At 33.2% G+C, this 22,648-nt stretch overlaps 2 protein-coding genes across 2 annotated transcripts; one reads left to right on the top strand and one right to left on the bottom strand.

Moving 5' to 3' along the window:
* Positions 1-642: 642 nt before the first annotated feature.
* On the bottom strand, positions 643-2,828 carry LOC133878060 (BAG family molecular chaperone regulator 4-like). The gene is made up of 3 exons (XM_062316549.1): positions 2,464-2,828; positions 1,582-1,985; positions 643-1,021 (listed from the first exon to the last, which is right to left on the bottom strand). The coding sequence occupies exons 1-3, from the start codon at positions 2,657-2,659 to the stop codon at positions 824-826; spliced, it is 798 nt and encodes a 265-aa protein (XP_062172533.1). The 5' UTR covers positions 2,660-2,828; the 3' UTR covers positions 643-823.
* Positions 2,829-13,661: 10,833 nt separating this feature from the next.
* LOC133877070 (probable N-acetyltransferase HLS1) lies at positions 13,662-15,443 on the top strand. The gene is made up of 2 exons (XM_062315306.1): positions 13,662-13,972; positions 14,090-15,443. The coding sequence occupies exons 1-2, from the start codon at positions 13,796-13,798 to the stop codon at positions 15,056-15,058; spliced, it is 1,146 nt and encodes a 381-aa protein (XP_062171290.1). The 5' UTR covers positions 13,662-13,795; the 3' UTR covers positions 15,059-15,443.
* Positions 15,444-22,648: the final 7,205 nt, after the last annotated feature.

The following is a 22,648-nucleotide window of genomic DNA, read 5'->3' as shown; positions in this document are numbered from 1 at the left end:
TCGAGAAAGTACTTCAGAACCCTGGCTGAAAACGAAGGTAGAGATAGATCCCATGTCAAAGGCCGGCCTCTTTCTGACTTAAAGAACCCAAATGGGTTGCCATTGAAAATAATGGAGTGGGCTAGTGTAAGAGTCCATTAATAAAGCCAGTTTACCCAAGTATCACATAATCTAAAAATATTCATCATTACTTCAGCTACAAAATCCTATTGCATTGTGTCCTAAGCCTTCTCCAAATATCACCAACGCTTGTGGTTCAGTGATCTTTAGGCTTAATTATCTCCGTGCGATTTGGTAGACACTAAGACCTAAAGTACGACTCTTAAAATGAGAAGTATTATGGTTTACGTTCTACTGATATTGAATCAGGCTATAACCCTCATGTTAAAGTCACAACGGATAGATGTTACTATAGTCTTATTGTAGTCATAAATTAAAGTCTCAGTCATTTCCCATTCCGATTTTCTAGCTCCCTCGATCGGAGACAAACATCATAATGTCATGATGTTTCAATTCATGTCTATTCAAGACAAGTCATGTTGGAGTTAACGTGGTTTAAGTGTGGGCCTACAAAAGAGAAGGCAAACAGATAAGAAAGGAGAAGCATCTCAGCCATTCAATACGAACCACATGCACAGCTAGTAAAGTTCTTCAAGCATAAGCCTCTGCAGCCTCTATTTCTATGGAGAATAGCTTTTCAACAATCAAAAAAAGTGAACAAGCTAAATGAGTTTTCAGTTCTGGCTCGATCCCATAACATTATACAAACTGCGCGCGGTTATAGATTTATACAGACCCTTAATAGTGGGGTGGAATTTTCTGGTCAATCAAACACTTCCCAGTCCTGTGTTATTTTGGTAGAAGATTGCGGTGGTGTTGGGGCGCACAGGCTCCCCACTCCCAACTCAAACGTCTCCCATCTGGTGGCGACTGACACCGCATCCTTACTGCTGCTGAAGGGATTAGAGTTTCTTGCCTTTAGACTGTCAAGTGTGTCTACAAAGCTCTGGACTCGACGAACCTGTGCAACAAATTTTCAGTTTCACGTTGCTGTCATCAATTTAGCATATACATGACAGTTAAAAAGTCTCGTTCGTTATATCTAATTTGCTGTTTTCATTTTTTCTGAGAAATGATTTGCAGCAAGAATCTCAGTTTAAGCGGTTGTTACTGAGCTGGCCACATATGTGCTCTTACTCTAGAAAGACTAATCAAGTTATAATTAATTTCTTAAATTCATTTATAAAACACAATTTTACTTGATAAAAAACCCTACTCGTGAGTTTCTTTTTATAATCAACCCATGTATGTGAGTAATTCATATTTTTTAATTAAAGACTAACTTTCCGGAGTGTTAGAGTTACTAATCACCCTAGGAAGTACTAAGGTATTATAAGCAACAATGTTTATGGATAAGGGTTTTTAAATCACCTAGACACTGCTGATCAACAAAAAGTAGAAAAATATCTCATTTCTCTTACTGGTTCATTAAGCTCTTAAAAGCCTGTCCTGAATTCTGAAATTCTGACACAGCAACCAACCAAACAACACAATTTTCAATGACTGTCGATAATCACATACCTCAATCCGCCTCTGAACTTTTGCCTCTCCATCAGCCTCAGTTGAATCCAATTTAAGCAACTGCATCATGAGCAACTCTGTCAAGACCACAAATTCCTTATCTTCGACCTTGGTGCCACCTCTGACAGCTGCCTCCAAAGCAACAACCTTCTCAGAGAGCTTGTCAACTTCTGCTTTCACATTGGCGACTGCCTCATAGGCCTTCAGCACACATTGATTTCTCCTCATCTCCTCAAGCTTCCTCTCTCTGCTAGCTGGGTCCTCCAACAGCATTACTTTAGACATATCTTTTACACCTGCCATGTGCAGGCATTCCTCATCCTCCTTTTCTTTCCCTCTAAACAACAGCCTTTGCTCCTTAGGCTGCAGACCAGTCTCATGGGCAAGAACCCTTTTCAAATCCCCTTTCATTTAACCAGAAATAGCATTTGATCATCAATTTCAGAACTGGGTAATTACAATTGTTGCAGCCAAAATCCAACAAACCAAGTAATGGGTTTAATAGAGAAAGGAAAACTACATGGAAAAATAGATAAAGCAAACACCAAACATATAATTACTATATCTCAAAAGGCTAACTTTAAGAGTCAATTACCTTGAATTAGAAGGGTAAATGCTATAAATAACTCCTTTCCCTTTGACTTTTATCAAAGAATTTACTAAAATGCAGGACAAAATTACCAAAAGTAGCTTTTATGGCAATGACCCACTTCTCTAATTTTCCATCAAACAAAGACTCAACAGCTGAAAACGAGATACACCAAACTAGGAAATGCACATGAACCATTTCACCCAACAAAGCAATGCAAAAATGCTCACAAAATTTGTAACAAATAGAGCAACACAACAGGAACCCAGAAACTAATACAATCTGAAGATTACCAAAAGTGGATTGGGCAGGGACAGTGATATCATGGTGATAAGAACCATGGGAGACCTTGATCTTGATCATAGTCCCAGAAGATGCATCCCCAATGTCTCTCTTTTGAACAAGCATACCACCAGGCCTGAGCTCCCAACCTATCTCCCTATTAAACCCATTATTCATTACAGTACCCTTTGAAGTTGATCTTTTCATGGTCACCAAACAAGATTTAAATCATGGAGTACTCAAAGAAAAAGAAAAAAGAAAAAGGTGAAGTTGGTAGAGAGAGGTGAGAAGGGTCTGTGTTGGCAAGCGGGTAGAGTAAGAAAAACTAAAGAGACTTTAGGATAGGAACGTAACTCCCAACCCAGACTAATTAACAGCTAGCGGTTGGTCGGTTAAGCCTTTATAGAAGTTGGCAAGAGAGAGAGAGAGAGAGAGAGAGAGAGAGAGGGAAAAATTACACTATTTTGAAATTATATTAAAATAACGTAATATTGGTCAGAGTTTATCTATCATTGATAGAGAAGTAATAGTGAAAGATTTTATTGGTGAATACGGTTGTTCATCGTTTCTTTAGCTATTGTATGAAATCACTAAGGAGTTTTTGTAATTAAAAGGCCTAATGAAATCATAAAGGAACGAGTTCTTTTGACAACAAAATTTAGAGAGTATTTTTTTGTTTTTTTATTTGAAAAAAATGTTTTGATTTGATATTAAGGTGAAATTAGTTTTGAGTATTTTGAGAATGTTTTATATATATATATATATATATATATATATATATATATATATATATATATATATATATATATATATATATATATATTGTTTGGTAGAAAACAAAAGGCTTAAGCAACCCACTCTTTTTTCCATATTTTATTTTTCTCGCTTAAAAAAAAAAAAGAAAAAAAAAAAGTCAAACTTATTTTTACATTACTAAATAACTTTCTTAACTTTTTTCTCACAAAAAAATTTAAAATTTATTTTGCCTTTATATCACATTAATAGATTTTTATTTAAAATTCTTATCACATCAATCAATTTTTTTTCTTCACATTGCCAAACAACTTTTTTCACTTTTCTTTTACAAAAAAGTCAAAAAAAAAAAAAAAAATCATTTTTATATCACATCAATAAATTTTTATGATTGTTAAAAAATTAAAAATGAGAGTGGGTGGCCAATACTACTCTTCACACTCGTTTATCACACTAATTTTACATTGTTAATATGGCATGTTTTAAGTATCTTCACGAGTCAGCCACTTAAAATACATTACCTCAACCAGTGTGAAATGAATGTAATAAATGAATAATATTACTCGATCTTCGCACCCATTTGACACCGGTTAACGTGACGTGTTTACAGTGTTTTAAATGATTTCTCATATCAACTACTTGAAAAACAAACCAATGTAAAATAAGTGTGATGAGTGGGTGTAAAGAATAACCTACTCATTTTTTCAACGTATTTTTCTTTCTTAAAAGCATCATTTTTCTTTTCTTTTCTTTTTTTTGTTTTTAAGGCTTTTTATTTCTTAGAAGCATCATTTTACATTATTAATAATACCATTACTCCAAAGGTTGTTTTAGAGAAAATAAATAGAAGGCATAAATACGATTCTTGAGATTTACCTGTGGGTGTCTTCTCACATCAAACTAATACCTCCGTCTTAACTTCTTTTAGGTTTTGTTGACGAAGACCGTGACACATCCGCATATGTCTACATCACCCGTCACAAAAAAAGCAAAAAAATTAAAAATTAAAAAAGGAAAATACTAAAATAAATTAATTAATTTGTTAAAAAAAAAAAAAAGAAAAAGAAAGGAGGAGTGGGATGCAGCAACCTGACTGAGGGTGATTTGGTCGCTCAGCTCTCAAATGTTAAATTTGGGGCCGTCAAGTAACCCCACCTCCAGTAGCCGTTATATTTGTCTTTTCTTTTTCTTTTCATTTTTTTTGCCACGTGTCAAATTGAACAAGCAATTAACCTATGTGGCTAGATGATATTGGCACTTACATAGACATATGCTGACGTGTCAAAATCTCCGTCAACAAAAACTAACCGAAAAGTGGTAGAAAGAACCAGCTTGATACAAGACAATACGTCAATACCCCATTGCCCAATATTCTGTAAACCACGATGATCAATTTAATAATTTTTTTAAAATAAATAAATTAAATTAAAAAAATAAATAAAGAGAGAAGGAAAGAAAAATTAGCAAATGGATAATAAAATTAATATATATATAATAAAAATATTTTGTTAAAAAAAATAATGGACCCTTTAATTTTTTTTCTTTCTCGCATTTATAAAATAACGATTTTGACATTTTGGAGCTCTCCTATTCTCTTTTTTTTCACCTTTTTTTTTGTTTTTTTTTTTTTTTTAATATCTTAGTGTATAAGTAAAATAATAGACATGTAGTACTAGGGGACCCATATACATATTGCTAAGTAATCGATCATACGTTGCACCTGATCAGATTGACGGACAGCCATTGCAGGCTTTTTGCCTCTTTGGTATTTAGCCATTGGAAAGAGACTGCAACGGAATTTCAATGATTTCGCACAGGTGGTCGTGCAGTCGGAGCAGGTGAGTTTGAGCTGCCCGAATACAACAAGGCGAGTTTCATTTCGTCTATCTAATAAATTTGTGTCAGTATTAATAGTAGGAATCTATGATATTGTTAGTATGATACATACCTATTATGTTTCAATAAAAATAAAATTCATATAATTTTTAACATTAAAAAAAAAAAAAAAAAAAAAGCGTTTCAAATTTAATGTTTAATTAACTCTTTAGTGTTTTAAAAGCATTTCTATTCTTTTTGTGCACAATAATCAAATAAAATTTTGCCTTTTTTGGCTTTCAAAAGCAGAATAACACTTCAAAAAAGTAAGTGAAAATCGAATAAATCACATAAAAGAAAAAACAAATATCTCATAAAACATTCAAATGAATTAAAACATAAGACCCTTATTTTTAGTTTAATTCATATAAATTAAAACATATTAAAATCTTTGTTCCAATAGGTGTAATTTAGAATGAAAATAAGTATGAAGAAGAAAAATAGCAAGAAGAAAATCATGATTTTAATTATCAAAGCATAAAATAGAAAATTAGCAGGAATTTTTTTTATTGTCGATGTAATATTTATTATATTTCAATCCTATATAATTCTGATCATTCGAAAAAGCAAATGAACAAAAAAAAAAAAAACTCCTAACATTCAAATGAAGAATTGCTCAACCAAAAATTTCACAAACAAAATGGAAACATATTTAGATTTCAACCAAAAATATAAAATACTAAAGAAACACCTTTAATTGTATCATTAATTGATAGAGAGATTAATTGCATCATTAATAGAGAGAGAGAGATATATATTAAATAGACCGGTTCAATTTTATTTAAAAGACCGGTTCAGTATTTAAAAGACGGGCTTAGTCACTAAAAAATATGGGTTCATGTCATGTGTCACCATTCTATGTCATTCTGTGGAAGAACTCGGCTTATATATATATATGATATATGATTACATATGGGAATCTCAATTGAAATTATGTCTCCCTAAAATTTTAGAAAATTTATCAATTACTGATAGAATATAAATTAAATAATTAAATTCATCCATTTTTATTCACTTATATTTTTAGAAAAAATGGTGATTTAACTATTACTAACTAACATGTAAAAATTTATAAGCATTGGTCAAGAGAATAATCTATTAAAGGAATATATATATCTTATGTCTCGTAAAAACTTAAATTCAAATATCAAAGTATAACCATTAGAGTATAACAACAGTTTCAAGAATTATAAACATGTAAAAGGACAAGGGATTTTAGATAATTTAAACAACAAACGCCATTTTTACATGTTTAAACATTCAGTAATGCTACATATTATTTTTTTTATTCTTTCAAAGTTGATATAACTTTTAAAATCATCATTTGATCAAAATTCAAAAGTAATATATCACAAATCTAATGATAATTTTAAAAGTTACATCAAATTTGATGGGATAAAAAGAAAATAAATAAATAATATGTAGCATTACTCTTAAGCATATACATCTTGAAATAAGGGAAATACATCGACAAAAAGATACATGCAGAAACCAAGTAAGAAAACACAACAAAGTAAAAGATTCCAAAGAAAACATCCAATTCCAAATTGGTTGAGAATGCTTCCAAACACGAGTTTGGTAGCTACTCATCTAGCTAAACAATATACTCTGAAATTAGCACTTCTTGAAACTTCACTAGCTTTCTAACTAAGAAAAGCAAGCAAGTTAAAGTTGATATTCAAAATAATGGAAGCAAAATTTCAATCATTGAAAAGAGATTATGAATAGCAAGAATGATGTTTAAAGCATCCCCTTCAAAAGTGAGTGAATAAACCCTCAAATTAAGCGGTTGATTGAGTGGCTAAAAGAGCGACTTGAGCCATACTAGCAGCATCAATGGCGGAGATATGCCTAGTAACAACACAGATGACTTTATAACCACATCAAAGTTGACTTTAAAGGTATCAGGAAGAGAAGGATTACGATTATGGATAAAAGAATGCGGATGCGTTATTAGCAATATTTAAATTCACGTTGATGTTGTGGTTATTATTCGTTATCTGCATATGAGGTAATGAGCGTTTTGGATTATTATCTAAATCTATATGCAATATTAAGTAATGCAGTTATTACTATATGCAAACTTAAATAATTTAAGATTTTACTTGTTACACAATTCACGATTATCAGCCATAGAGGGTTATTGTCTTGTAGAGTAATCGGGATTTGGATTATCCAAAAAAAAAAAAAGAGTAAATGTAATGAGGTATAACTTTGAGATGATAGTGAAAAAAAACATAACACAACCTAAATGTCATAAACTTACTAAATTCAAAACAATGTCGTTTTAATGAATTTATTTAAATATATATTATATATAAAGAGGATGCGGATGCAATTTTTTAACCGCATCCGCATACCCTAAACTCACTATCCGTATCCGCATATGCATATAGCGCTTAGGTGCGAATAGTATATGCGGACAGTTATTATCCGCCCATATTTTCACCTCTAACTACGATGGCAAAAAAAAATGTTTATGAGATATTATCAAATGGGCTGGAGCCGTGTAAAGAAAGGCTTTCATCCCTTTCCAAGTCCGGGTTGAATACTATCTGCTTGCCCAAACCAAACCCGCCATTACCCAACCCAAAGACCAATCTGAACCCAGCAACGATCCTCCACTGCGAAACAGAGCTCTTATGCCATATTACCAGAAAAGCCTGGTATTGAAGGGCTGGCAGAAGACTCGCTTAAACAAGCTTAGGGCTAAAATGGTCGACAAGGCCTAAATTCAAGCCGTGAGACCCTGACACATAAATTCAGCAAGGAGTACATAGGCCCAACTGTTTCAATCAGGAGTGAAGAAAATGTATACTGCAGACCCTCCAATTGAATAAAATTTTTATTTAAAGGGATAATTGCACCGTTGGTCTTTGTAATATGTCATAATTCTTTTTCACTCCCTATGGTTTAAAAAGTTTATGGGAAGTCCTTGTACTATGCAATAATTACAAATCGATCCCTAGTGTCAAATTCTGTTATATTTTTTAACAGATTCCGTCAAATGCCACGTGTCGCCAATAAAATGGCGACACGTGTCCATCTTAATAAAAAATATAAATTTATTAAAAAATAAATAAATAAACTTAATTTTTTTAAAAAAATTCAAATTCAAAAAAAAAAAAAAACTTAAAAAAAAAAAGCAGCAAGGGGTGGCTGGGGGCGGCCAGGCCACCCCTTGCTTCCCCTTTTTCTTTTCTTTTCCTTTTTTCTGTTTGTTTTTTGTTTTTAAAAAAATAAGAATTTTTATTTATTTTTTAATAAATTTTTATTTTTTTTATTAAGATGGACACGTGTCGCCATCTTATTGATAACACGTGGCGCTGACGTGTAGAGCTAACAGATTCCGTCAAAATGGTGGACGGAAAATCGACCTAGGGAGTAAAACGTAATTATTGCATAGCACAGGGATCTCCCATGAACTTTTTAAATCATAGGGAGTGAAAAGTAATTATGGCATACCACATGGACCAATGGTGCAATTATCCCTCATTTAAATTGGGTTAGAAAAAATTCTTCTAATTTAGTTTATTAAATTAGTATATGTTTTTAAAGCATGTGATTTTTACATGCATTTTTTTTTTTTATATGATTAACATAAGACATGACATATGTCCTTTGAATATAAAAATGGATGCAAGAATCTCGTGCTTAAGGACAGACGCTAATTTAGTAGATTGAATTTGAGAAATTTTTTCCGACTCATTTTGAAGGAAAACATTTTTTCTCTAATTTTGATACTGATACAAACTTTAGATATAACTCACCTCTTGAAAACCAGCTCACATGCTTCACAATGACTGCAACTGACGTCCATGGCGACCCACTCTATCGACATTGACTCGATGGTAGCCATTTTCTATTTTGGCGGCTTCACTTATCTATCAGCATTCAATGACTTAATATTATGCATATACATAAGGGATTTGATTCTTGTACAACACCAATACAACAGTTGTACAACAACCCCTTACATGAGGGTGGGCCCCAGTATGTGGGACCCACCCTCATGTGAGGGATTGTTGTACAGTTGTTGTATTGGTGTTGTAAATCTAACATTTTCCCTATACATAATACCAATACATTTTAATCCAACTTATAAGTCGCCGCCTCCATAATTCAACAACAAAGCAATGGCCTATTCAATCTCATACTCAAAGAAGTGCATTTAATCCCATATTCGACATGGTGGCTGGCTTTGAGATCAATTGATACAAACTTTAAATAGAACGTCAACTCACCCTTAAAAATCAATCAATAATATCAGATTGCAACTTCTGTTGCAAAAATCAGGTGCAGAAGAGCCAAACTCATTCAAATATAGGCTTGATTTGCCAACCCTATCTGGATAACGAATCTATATTTGTTAATTGTTATCACATCCTATCTATTATTTCTCTTTGTCTTTGCCCCCATTTGTAGCATTAAAGTTTTGATTCGTTAATTGTGATTTGATACCATATCTTATAATTTTCAACTGATTTAGACATCGGAAATATCTCATCGGCAAGTCCTAACCGACCTCTAAACCATTTTTTTCCTATAATTAATTTGAAGTTCTTCCCCCTAACATTAGCCGGACAGATTTCAGCATCAATTAATAATCATCAAATATGTGCATCCTGCCTTCCGGCCAAAATGTCTGGGAAGGAAATTGGACAAAAAAAAAAAAAAAAAATACACAAAACTTCATTTATAAGCCTTAATTTTCACCTCTTTAATTTGAAAGAATATATCTAAACTTTAAAACGTTTCAATTTAGGGTATTCATTTTGAAGGAAGCTTCAATCTCAGTACTCTGTTAAAATTTTTTTCGTTAAATCTTATCAAAATTCTCAAAATTTTCAAAGATTCAGGCATCGGTATTTTTGACAAATTCCGTTAAATTATAATAACCAACACTTAAATCCTAACAATTTTTTCCCTTCCTTTTCCTAAAAAAAATGAAGGGTATTTTGGGAATTTAGACAGAATTTAATGAAAAATTCTAACGGATAACTGAGATTAAAAATTTTTGAAAAATAAATACCCTAGATTGATATGCTTTAAAGTTTAAATACCTTATTTCAAAAGGAGTCAACGTTTAGAAGTTATAAATGAAGTCTTTTTTTTTTTTTTTCTCCCAAGAAGGGTTGTTTAGTAAATTGGACTAGGAAATCCTTTCCTGAATGCCCCTGATATGTGCACAAATGGCAAGGTTGCGTACTGGTCTTGACTTCTAATTAGTGTATTGGGATTACATAATATGAGTTAATGCCTTTCATCTCCACTTCCATTAGTCAGTCCCATATAGATTGAATTTTCCATCCCAAATCATGGAATTTTGGATGGAAATACAGCAATATGTTCTTGAACTATCTTATACCAACTATGAGCACAAAAGGCCGCTTACAAGTATTATCAAGTTGTAAAATAGTGGTAGGTATAAGAATATTAATTTTTAACTGAAATGAAGAGTGAAATGTGAAATTATGGTTCAAACTCAAGACATCTGCTCTTATATTGTATTAAACTACCAGTTATATGTCCCAAAAATTTATACTCCTAAAAAATTAAGATAAAAAAAAAATAAAGATAAAAAAACAAAAAAAAAAAAAAAGAAGCAAAATTAAGATAAAAAAAAAAATAAAGATACGAAATTTTGGAGTGCTAGCTTCAATCTTAAGGGCCTACGTTCATCACTGTGAAGTGCCTTTAGGGCTACATACCTACAAGGATACTAAATCGAGGCTTAAGATGGAAAATAACTTAACATAAAAAATAAAGTAATAATATATTTTAGTAGATTGTTATACAACTGAAATGATGTGGCAGTAAAAATCATTCCTCCCTCTGTTTCCTATTTATTTTTAGGGAAAAAATGCACATACCCTTCCCAAATAAACGTTCAATTTGCAATGTTCTACACATGACAAAAATACCCTTAATCAAAATTTAATAAAAACAAATTATTATTATTTTTTTAAAGGGCATTGTTATCTTTTTACGGGACAAAAGTGGTACAATGCAAATTTTTGATCGTTTGGGTAGACATTGATGCGGAGGAATGAATACGAATTGAGTGTTAGTTTGAGAGTCGGAGTACGTACGTACGTAGAGATACTCTTCTTTCTTTAATTTCTTATTGTGGTTATTTTTTTTGGTCTTCTTTTGGTCTTGCTTTTCTTGTTGGTGTACGTTTGTATCCTAGCTAGTTAAGTGGACTCCATTCGAACATACCAAGAAGCAACAACACAAGCAAAGGGGGTGTGATGATGACCATATTTTAACATGTGCACTTGGTGAGGATAAGTTTGATGGGAAAGAAGCCAATTGGAAGGAGGCACACCCAATGAGAGAGCCCCAAACAATCAAAACTACCCCAAGGGAAGTGCTTTGGGAAGGGCCTACACCCCTATGGAAAGTGATAAGCTCCAAAGTATCCATCCATGGAAAGCATGTAGAGGAGGACAACATAATGCATGCAAAGAAAAACACAAAGAGACAGATTGTACACTTCGTGGAGGATTGAATAATGAGTGAGTGGACCTACAGGGCTACAGTATGGTGAAGGATCACATCCTTTGGTGGTGGTGCTAGGGCTAAGTAGAGCTTTTTATCCCACGTGTAGACTTTGCTATTGGGTGAAGGAGCATAATATGATCAATGGGCGTAGGTGTCTTTTCTAGTAATAATGGGAGGTCTAATGATTAATTGGGAAAGTGAGGTTGTTGGAACTAAGCAGGTTAAAGCTAAGGCCATAATAATAATAATAATATGAAAAGCAAGAAAGCAAAAAGGATAATAGCGACAGCTAGGGTTTCGTGAGCCATTTTTTGAGTATTTTTGAGATGATGAAGAGTGATTATTGTGGTGTGTGTGTGCTATATATTGGATATCTCTGTTTGATGTATTTTTAGTGCGCCTTGTTTTTTTTTTTTTTTTTTATAAGAACATGATGTAAATTAACCACCACCCATTTCCATACATGAAAGAGAAGTTTCAAAAAAAAAATATATAATTTAAAAAAAAAAATTAAAAATTAAGAGGATCATCATTTGGATGAATGAATGTGATCATGGGTATTTCTAGATTCGATCTCTTCCTTTCCTTCCTGCAGACCTTTATGAATGGCTCATGCTCTTGAATTCACAAGGCTATTTGTAATTGAATTCCGCTAATTGGGTTTAGTTTCCGTTGGGATTAGGATACGTGTTTCTTGTGTCGTCTTGTTATAGGACGCGTGTTCCAATTCTAATGAATCTAGATCGATTCAACTAGCTAGAGTAGATCGACCCAAGTAATTAAGATCCTTTTGTAATTTAATCTAATCTAATCAAAGTAAATGAATCAGCTAGTGAATTAAAAATTTAGAGCAGTACTACTAGGAATATATATCTTGTCTTGACTTTGGTTAGAAGAGATTTATTGTTTAGATAGAATTTTTAGGATTTGAATAAGTTTATATAGTGCTAAGATGTTGATTATCTCTATAATTATCTCTGACTTTATGTTGAAATATGAAATAACTTGAATCATTATCTCCTTGTGTTCAACATATATAAACCCTTCATGGGCATAATGAAATAAATTCTAATCATTTCAGTGATCAAATCACTCTTTCCAAAAGGTTTTACATTAATTACTTGTAGTAATTAAATAAGTGAAAACATACAGTAATTTTGAAGTGGCCCGTTTATGAGCAGTACATAATATACAAAATAATGGATTAATTCAATGGAAACTTCTCTAACAATAGCTTTCGTGGTTTTTTTTTAGAACCCTAATTGCTGCATCAATTATTGCATTATGAACTTCTTTTCACCGCTTTTATTGCAAGTTTAGACTAATTCTGTCCTTAATTATAGAATTTACTTAATTAGCAAAAGCGAGACAAGTCTTTAGTGGGGTTTTCACTTTCACTATCGAATCTAAGTGTCTAAAGGGGTGATGGACCACCTAAAGCCGCACACCATACAAGAAACAAATTAATAAAAAAGATTGGTGGGAACAGAATTAAAGGGACTTAACCCCATAAAGCTCGAGTTAACAAACCCCCTTAACTCATTAATTTAATTATCCCCCCCCTCCCACAATAATTAATCATATGTTGTTATGCTGGACCATACGATGAACATGTCGCCCCGCCGACATAATTCCGACTCTTCAATTAGGTTAAAGTTAATCCATATATGCTAGATTCTAAGACATTTATGATATGTATAGATCAAAATAAGATTGGTACAAGTTTAAATTTTCATTAATTAGTCAATTAATAGGCTAACGAATCGGGTCGGCCGAATAAGATCCGGATTAAATTTCACACCATCGGATTTAGGGTCCAACAAGACATGGTCTATTGGTCTTAGGCGTGCGTGAGGCTGAGGTTATCCTAACGTGGATATATCGAAACTTTTATTGTAATTGGTTAACAATTGCTAAAAGCTAGAGACAAAATACATATACTGTATGTTATTAATCACCTTTTGTCTAATATTGTTGTCGAAGCCGAGGTTGATGTTGATGATAGACAACATCCCCATTCCCTCCATATAAATGATGATCATAATGAGAGTTCAAAAGCAAAGTTATCTTCTTCTAAAGCATATATATATATATACATATATACATATAAATAGACAGAGAGAAACAGAGAGACACAGAGAGAGTGAGTGAGAGAGAGAGCTCTGAGCTCTCATTTCTATTGCATGCTTGTTTATGCATTGGATTTGAATGGGGTTTGAGGAGGAGGCGATAATTCGAAGCTATGATGGGCAGGGCGATAGAGCTAGAGTGGAAGATCTTGAAAGAAGATGCGAGGTAGGGCCATCAGAACGCGTATATCTCTTCACAGACACTATGGGTGACCCCATTTGTAGAATTCGAAACAGTCCCATGTACAAGATGCTGGTACACTAAACTTTTCCTTCATCTAATATTTCTTCTTTGATTTTAATTTCTTCGCACCATTATTGTCTAATCGAAAAGAAGTTACATATATATATATAAATATTCGTGATGTGTTAGGTAGCGGAGTTGGACAGGGAACTGATTGGTGTCATTCAAGGCTCTATAAAGGTTGTCACCGTTCATGGGCGTCCTAGAGATCTTGCCAGGGTGGGCTACATCTTAGGCCTAAGGGTTGCGCCACTTCATCGACGAAAAGGGATTGGCTCGAGCCTAGTGCGACGCCTGGAGGAGTGGTTCATTGCCAACGACGTTGATCTTGCATACATGGCCACCGAGAAAGACAACGACGCCTCGGTCAACCTCTTCGTGGACAAGTTCGGCTACATCAAGTTCAGGACACCGGCTATGCTCGTCAACCCGGTAAACTGCCACCCGCTTCATATTTCATCCAACGTCGTGATACAGAAGATCAGGATAGAAGAAGCCGAATTTCTGTACAGAAAATTCATGGCGTCGATGGAGTTCTTCCCGCATGACATACACAACGTGCTGAGAAACAAGCTGAGCTTGGGGACGTGGGTTGCTTATCCTAGAGGCGAGTCTTTCGGGCGTGGTGGGCAGGTTCCGAGCAGTTGGGCCATGCTTAGCGTGTGGAACAGCGGCGAACTGTTCAAGCTAAGGCTTGGGAAAGCGCCATTATCATGCTTACTATACACCAAAAGCTCAAGATTGATGGACAAATTTTTCCCGTGCTTTAAGCTTCCTTCGCTGCCAGATTTTTTCCACCCTTTTGGATTCTACTTCATGTACGGGGTTCACAAGGATGGACCGTTGTCGGGAAAGCTGGTGAGGAGCTTGTGCCAATTTGTGCACAACATGGCTGCAAAGTCTAACAAGGACTGTAAGGTTATTGTAACAGAAGTGGCAGGTCACGACACGGTGAGACATCACATCCCGCACTGGAAACTGCTCTCATGCCTGGAAGATTTGTGGTGCATGAAGGCCTTGAAAAACGAACTAGTCCATGAAGAATTGACAAAAACCCCACCAGAAAGAGCTCTTTTTGTAGACCCCAGGGAGGTATGACAAATACATATGAAATCAAACCAAAAGAAACCCCACCCTCTCATGTATTGTTTGATAAGTCCATCCATCTCTCCTGGTGGGGGCTTTCCTCTTGTTCCTTTCACATCGGTGACACAAAATCTCAAAAGATTTCCTTAAATAGGTGGCACCTTTTTTGTCCCTCTTCCCAACTAGATTTTTCGCTTCGTGATTCAGACTAATCAATAAGGCCAGCGGTCCAGCTTTTGTCCCTTCCTCTCAGATAAAAGTTTTTGCTGGACCCGACGTCCCTCCCCCCCTCCTCTGTTCAGTCCCATCGGACGATCTTCCTAACATGCCACAACAGCATACTGACAATTCAGAATTGCATTGAAATGAAACAGAACATGATATGTGTTGGTTCAAACTTTAATTTGGATGTATATCTGCAATATATATCATCCACAGCCCTAGCAGCTTGTTCATGTGGAGAAAAAATTGTTGGTTGGGGTTTCATGTCACTAGTAGATAAAGCTGCATCATCATCATCATCATCAGTTAGGTGCGCAGGCATAATCTCATGCCAAAGAAGTAAGCCTCTTTATAGTGAAAAACAAAAAGATGATGAACAAACCCAAAGCGTTAAATCATCATTTGTTCCAAAAGTGAACACGGCCCAACATATATGTTAAATATTTAATTAAAATGAGGCGAACTGTCGAGTCAAAATTAAAGTTCGAACTCATGACCTCCGGCTCAAATATCATGTTAAATTATCGCTTATTCCAAAAGCTTAGGTTAATAAGAAATTGTGAATTTAATCATTTAATTAATATTTTAATAAAAAAGAAAAGACCCTTGTGCCGGTTTGTAAAGATGATAATTAGCAGCATGATGGATTGATGGTAATTAGGATAATGGTGGCCAGTGGCCATGCTGATGGTGATATGTGCTAAGTTTAATTGAATGGATGGATGAAAGATGGGAAAATGGAAAAGGGCTTATCACAAAGCTAACATCATGTAGCAATGGACTTTAATTTGGTTCTTCAAAGTGGCTTTTGTCCTTTACAGAAAAAAAAAAAAAAAAATTTGGAGTGAGTGGAACACGCGGGGATTATGAGCAAGTAAGTGGTGTTTGCATTTGTTTTGTTGGTTCAAATTGTCTCTCAAACGCTTAACTGTACTTTTAAAAAACGCACTTTCAAATCACTATCTTTTAAGCTGCACGTTAAATCCGAAAAGACCCTTAATAGCATGATCTCAGAAACAAGGCTGCTGTATTATATAATAATTAAGCATATAGATGGAGGAGGAGCTAGGCCACTATCAGACACCTTTTTGACAAAAAAAATTCTGCATCCAAATACAGAAAGAGGAAGAGAAAAGATATTATTAATACAGATTCACACCGAGTAAAAAGGAAAGATGTTTGCAGCAGCTAGAATATAAAAATCAGATGAATGTCGACTGATTTTTTCACAAAGTTCTTGGGCGGACCCTTTAGAAAATGCAGGCTCCAGAAACCCCCAAGAATGAATAAATGTTGTACGTACAGGTGGAGACCACACACACACGACACAGCCAAAACGACTGCAGTCGTTTTCTGATGATAAAGGACCCTGAAACTGTTTTGAAGAAAGTTTGAGCCAACACTGCATGTATTTTCCATGGTCGATGCGTGGAGTGAAATAAACATGTGGACCATTTACTTTCGTACATGCAATAGTTTCCAGCATTCGACCTATCTTAATTAATATCTCCGAGGAAATGATCGAGGATCCGAGAGTCAATTGAAATAGATAGCCATAAACTAAGTTAATTCGAATTTTGCATCTTCCTTTGTGTGTATATATATATATATATATGCACGTAGCTGTCTCTGACCTGATAAGTATATAGCACTTTCCTTAGGGCTAATCAAAGCATGGCCGGAACTAAGGGGCCATGGCGGCCTTTCCCCTCCCTCGGTTTTGAATGTATATAACTATTAATTTGTTGCATTTAAGCCACTTCATTTGAGGTTGCTGTTTGTTTGAATGGAAAAGTAGTTACGTGCCACGTGACTACCTTTCTTTCATTCTTTCAATAGTACCATTCATTTCTTGACAACCAAAATAATAAGATAATAAAAACAAATTAAAACAAAAATAATATTTTAAAAAATAATAATAATAAAACAACGGATCTTGAGATTTTGGGTGGCCGAACCGCCCCATGTTCGGCCACCCAAAATCAAGGTGGGGGAGGCTCGCGAGCAACCCACGTTTCCCAATTTCTTTTTTTTTTTTGAAAAAAGCTAAAAAAAAGGCTTTTTTATTAATTAATAAATATAATGAATAAATTTGATTTATCAAGCGTCAAAACGATGATAGTTTTAGAAAAATTTAGTCAAACATGGTTTTTTCATTCATTCTAACGGTCAAACCTAACAACGGAGGGACTTAGTTAGATGGACTTAAGTGTCACGCATGTCCATTCATAAAAATAAATAAAAAATGGCAGTTAATTGAAGAGGCCAAAATATATTTATTAATCCTATATTATATTTAAAATATTTACATATTTACAGTTAAAATAATTACAATTACTTTCATTTTTATATAAGATCAGAATATATTTTAAAAATAAAAATAAAAAGAAAAAGATTATTAACAAACAGAGCCAAAGTAGCGCACTGTTTGATAGATTGTATGTTTGTTGAATTTATGGTCGAGAAGAGGGCAGGTATCGCGACCACACTATTATAGTACATCGCACATGTACAAACGGCACTAACGTAGTACAGGACGACCAAAGAGGTTGGTGCCGTAAAATTCTTTGTTTGCTTATGGCTTGTGCATGCACAATTAACAAATAAGAGAGGCTCAAATAATTGTTGCCTCCTATTATTGTTCTTTTCAATGAATGACCAATTTAATTATCAAATAAATGTTTTTTGGAGTTATTTTTATTTTTTTTTACGATTTTTTATAAAATTATTATTAAATATGTGGGATTCAGATGTGTCATTTATTTTATTGTTTTATATGAAAATCATTTTTCTTATTTTTTGGAATGTAAAATTATTAATTAAGTCTTTATATTCAATTCTTAACCGAGTACTTTGGTAATTTTATAGAGAGAGATAGAGGGTGGAGGGGAGTGTTTGTTAGATTTTGATTTTTAAATTGGTGTTTATATGTGTGTAGGAGATTCTAGAATTCACACACACACACACAAAACCAACAATCACATAGAGAAGGAAAATGTTAGATTTACAACACTAATACAACAACTGCACAACAACTCCTCACATGATGGTGAGTCCCACACACTGGCGCCTACCCTCATGTGAGAGGTTGTTGTGATGGTATAGTGCAAGAATCAAATCTCCATAGAGAAAAGAGAGGCTTATTGGGCATTGACTAGTTTTCAAGAGAAATAATGCACCCTAATTATGTTTTTGTGTGTGCTTCTTTATTTTACTTTATTTTTCAAAATGGTTGTATTCCCCATAAATCTTCTTCTTTTTCTTCTTCTTCTTCTTCTTCTTCTTTTTTTTTTTTTTTTTGTTGTGGAAGGTACCTTAATCTTTTCCCACAAACTTGTTATTTTTTTTTAACAATATTATCAACATTACTACTATTTGGAAGTGGCCCTACCTTAAAAAGATTTCGGTCATAAATTTTTTTTTTTTTTAAAAAAAAAAAATTATCAACATTAATTGCTACTATTCGGAAGCCTTATTCTATTGTTAGCCTTAGACAATCACCTAATTAACTCATTAATTGCTCAGCAGAAGAATCGGCCAACAAAACAAAACTAAAACTAGTTTGACAATACTCACAAAATTCTGAACAAGATGCATTTGTAATGCTGTATTTTGTATCCCATGACAAAATTATAGTGTCGAATAAATTAGTAGCTAGATGAAAAAACATCATATGAACTTGAACCTCCAAACGAGAATAAAATACCTAAAAAAGTCATCAAAATATATAGGGACAAACTCTAGAGCTCAAATATTCAATCATAATGTGAACTTGAACCTTCAAACGAGAATAAAATTTCTAAAAAAGTCCTCAAAATAAGTAGGGACAAACCCTAGAACTCAATTATTCAAACTCACGAGCTATGTCCTGATACAATGTTAAATTATAAAATTTCTAAAAAAGTCCTCAAAATAAGTAGGGACAAACCCTAGAACTCAATTATTCAAACTCACGAACTATGTCCTGATACAATGTTAAATTATTAATTGTTCTAAAAACTTTACAAAAAGTTCGAGCTAGGGTTGAATTTTCTGCACGCGATTGAGGCATTTGAGCGTAACAAGGCCGGTAATGGACCACTTGTGACTTTGTACAAGGTTCGAGTTTCCAATGCATGCATGCTGCCAATCTTCTCAATCCCTCCATGGAAATGAGAATCCGAGAGGAAGAGAAGTCAACTGAAATGGGTAGCTTTGCAGCTTCATATGTATCTTTCCTTGACCAACAACGTGGTTTCCACTTTCCATGAGTCCCCCCTCTAGGAGGTCGTTTTTAAGGAAAGTCCCGTAATTATCGGGTAATGCATGGGTCATCCGGAAATTTTCCTTTACAATGGCATACTTGTAATTATAATAATTACAAGTATGCCATGGAGAAGCAAAATTTCCGGATTCTCCGGAGCACTGCTCGTAATTATCAGACTATTCAGTTGGAATGTTGGATGATCCAAAAAAATAAAGTTTTTCTTCGATTGTGTTTCGAGAAATGTACTGGGCCTGACCCATCAATGTAGAACGCTGCAGGAGATCAAATTAGTACTGGAGCTGGGCCTGGATATCTGTCAAGGCCCATCACCACTTTTAGGTTTATCAATTAGATAATTTAAAATTTTGTTCAATATATTAATATAATATTAAAAAATTTGATTTATTTTTTATTGGTCTCCCCTCCATGCTACTATAATTTTGATCAAGCTTGATCCTTTTTTATCTTTTTTTTTTTTTTTTTTGTTAGACTAATTATATTTTGCCAGCTTTGATTCATGTACATAATCTCTCACCAATTAAATTCTTTCTTTCTTTTTTTTAATGGGTGCATCATATATATTCAAATTTCTTCACTTAAATTCTTGAAAGAAGAGTATTTTTATTTTATTTTTTGGTACAATAGACAAACGTATAGGAAATTTTATTTTATTATTTTTTTTTTTTAAAAAAAAAAAAGGGAGGGAGGGAGGGAGGGGCCTAGAAAAAATAATTTTGATATAATTACATTTATATTTAATAGAAAAAAAAAATAATTGAATAGCACATAAATTGGAGATATTTTCAAATTAGGTTAGAAAAAAAAAATGGATAATTACACTATTGGTCTTTGTGGTATGCCATAATTATTTTTTCCTCTCTATGGTTTAAAAAATTCATGAAAAGTCATTGTAGTTAGTAATAATTACAAATCGATCCCTAAAGTCAAATTCTGTTAAAAATTTTAACAAATTTTGTCAAATACTACGTTAGCACCACTAATAAAAAAATATAAGTTTATTAATAAATAAATAAATATACTTATTTTTTAAAAAAAAAAAAAAAAAAAAAAACAAAAGAAAAAAGAACGCAAGGGGTGGCCTAGCCACCCCCAGCCACTGGGGAGGCCGCGGCCACCCCCGTTGGCCACTGGGGGTAGCAAGCAGCCACGCCCATTGGCTGGGGGTGGCTGGGCCACCCCTTGCCTTCCCTTTTTTCTTTTTTCTTTTTTTTCTTTTTTGTTTTTTGTTTTTTTTTAAAAAAATAAGTATATTTATTTATTCATTAATAAATTTATATTTTTTATTAAGATTGACACGTGTCGCTATCTTATTAGCGACACGTGGTGCTGACGTGACATTTGACAAAATCTGTTAAAATTTTTAACAAAATTTGACTCTAGGGATCGATTTGTAATTATTACTAACTACAAGGACCTCTCATAAACTTTTTAAACCATAAGGAGTGAAAAATAATTATGGCATAGCACAGGGTCTAACGATGCAATTATCCCAAAAAAAAAATTGTTCTGGGAAAAATAATTTTGTATTTAAAAAAAAAAATAATTGAATAGCACATAAATTGGAGAGATTTTCAAATTAGGTTAGAAAAAAAAAATTTGATCCAATTTAAAAATAAAAAACTTTTTTCTTTATCATCTCATAGATTGCCCTTATAGACTCAATTAATAGGGAGGCCGCCGTCTCTGGAATATAGATGAGTCCGTACAAACAAATCAATCAAAGCCCTTTTGTATTTGTAATTGGGTCGAGAAATGTGGGCCGAAGGATGTGGTCCATACATACAATTAAATGTTTCCATCTTTCCCAAGCTATATTTCAAGGGATGAAATTATGAATATGCAAGGTGGAAATTTGGTTACTTGAAAAAAAACTTAGAATTTGACTCTTTTTTTTTTCCTACTTAATCCATACTAGGTCTAAATTTCTATGGCCTTTCAATTAATGACAGCTAGGATTTGGTATTTATTGTTATTTGTAGGTAAAAACCATGCGGGCGGGGGAATATGATCCTCTCTATTTAAAATTAAATTGATAGTATCTATTTCATGATCAGAATTTAAAGTTTATATATTTAACGGTGTACATGATATCAATGTTGGTACATCTTTTAAAAATTTAAATAATATAGCATCATGTACACCGTTAAATACACTAACTTTAAATCCTTATTCAAATGAAATTGAGATGATCATTGTCCTGCTGGTTGGATAAAAACCAGCAAGTTAGGTATTTTTTGCATCAATTATTTATTGGTATTAATGCACGTAGGTAAAAATCGTTTGGACTGGGCATGTTTATCAGGGTCAAAACCCAACCGAACTTGACTTATTGATTGAATTCATTCGAAAAGTTCATGAAAATCTAAGAGTTAGATTCAGAAAACGAAATCCAAATGAGAAATGGGTTTTTTAAATTTTGAAAAGAATAATATTATATATTACATTCCCATCCGATGAACATTGTCACGTTAATCCAATAAAATAAAAGCGTAGTATTTACCGTTGCTTTTTTAAAAATGAATATGAGTTAAGTCCACCTCGAGAGACGCCCATTTTGTCAAGCCGCTATTTCTTAAAGTCATTGTTGTCAAAATCATACCATACTGTCACATATGGTTAAATTGCCCAAACTTGATTCGATGGTAATAGGTGTTAAAATATTACTTAACTTATTATTATTATTTATTTAAATGTTGTATATAATTATAATTTAACATAATAACAAAATAAATGTTTTAATTTCGAATATACGTAAATTGCATGGTTTTACCCAAATTTGTAAGGCTAAATTGTTTTGACCATATATGATATAACCATAATTTATTTCATTGTTTCACTTTCACTTGTACAAATAAATATAGTTTATAAATTGAAATACGAAGAGATTAAGATAAAAAAATAAAATATAAAATATAAAAGGAAAAAATATAATTTAGTCTCCAAACTATCACCCTTTCTCCGAATAGCCTTTCCAAACTGTGACATCCCACAAAAAAAAAAAAAGAAAAAAAAAAAAAGAATTTTTTTAACATCATTAATATTTTTTTTTTAATATTGGGTATTTTTTTTTTAATTCTTGTATGAATTTTATTTTATAGATTTTTTTTTTTTTT

The sequence above is a fragment of the Alnus glutinosa genome, chromosome 9 (assembly GCF_958979055.1).
Source record: "Alnus glutinosa chromosome 9, dhAlnGlut1.1, whole genome shotgun sequence".
Classification (NCBI taxonomy): domain Eukaryota; kingdom Viridiplantae; phylum Streptophyta; class Magnoliopsida; order Fagales; family Betulaceae; genus Alnus; species Alnus glutinosa.
This window is presented reverse-complemented; position numbering and strand designations above follow the sequence as displayed.

Coding starts and splice junctions, on each gene's coding strand:
- LOC133878060 (XM_062316549.1), bottom strand. CDS start 2,659: ATGAAAAGATCAACTTCAAAGGGTACTGTAATGAATAATGGGTTTAAT. Junction 1,986..2,463: donor CCCTGCCCAATCCACTTTTG/GTAATCTTCAGA, acceptor GTTAAATGAAAG/GGGATTTGAAAAGGGTTCTT. Junction 1,022..1,581: donor AAGTTCAGAGGCGGATTGAG/GTATGTGATTAT, acceptor TTTGTTGCACAG/GTTCGTCGAGTCCAGAGCTT.
- LOC133877070 (XM_062315306.1), top strand. CDS start 13,796: ATGGGGTTTGAGGAGGAGGCGATAATTCGAAGCTATGATGGGCAGGGC. Junction 13,973..14,089: donor GTCCCATGTACAAGATGCTG/GTACACTAAACT, acceptor GTGATGTGTTAG/GTAGCGGAGTTGGACAGGGA.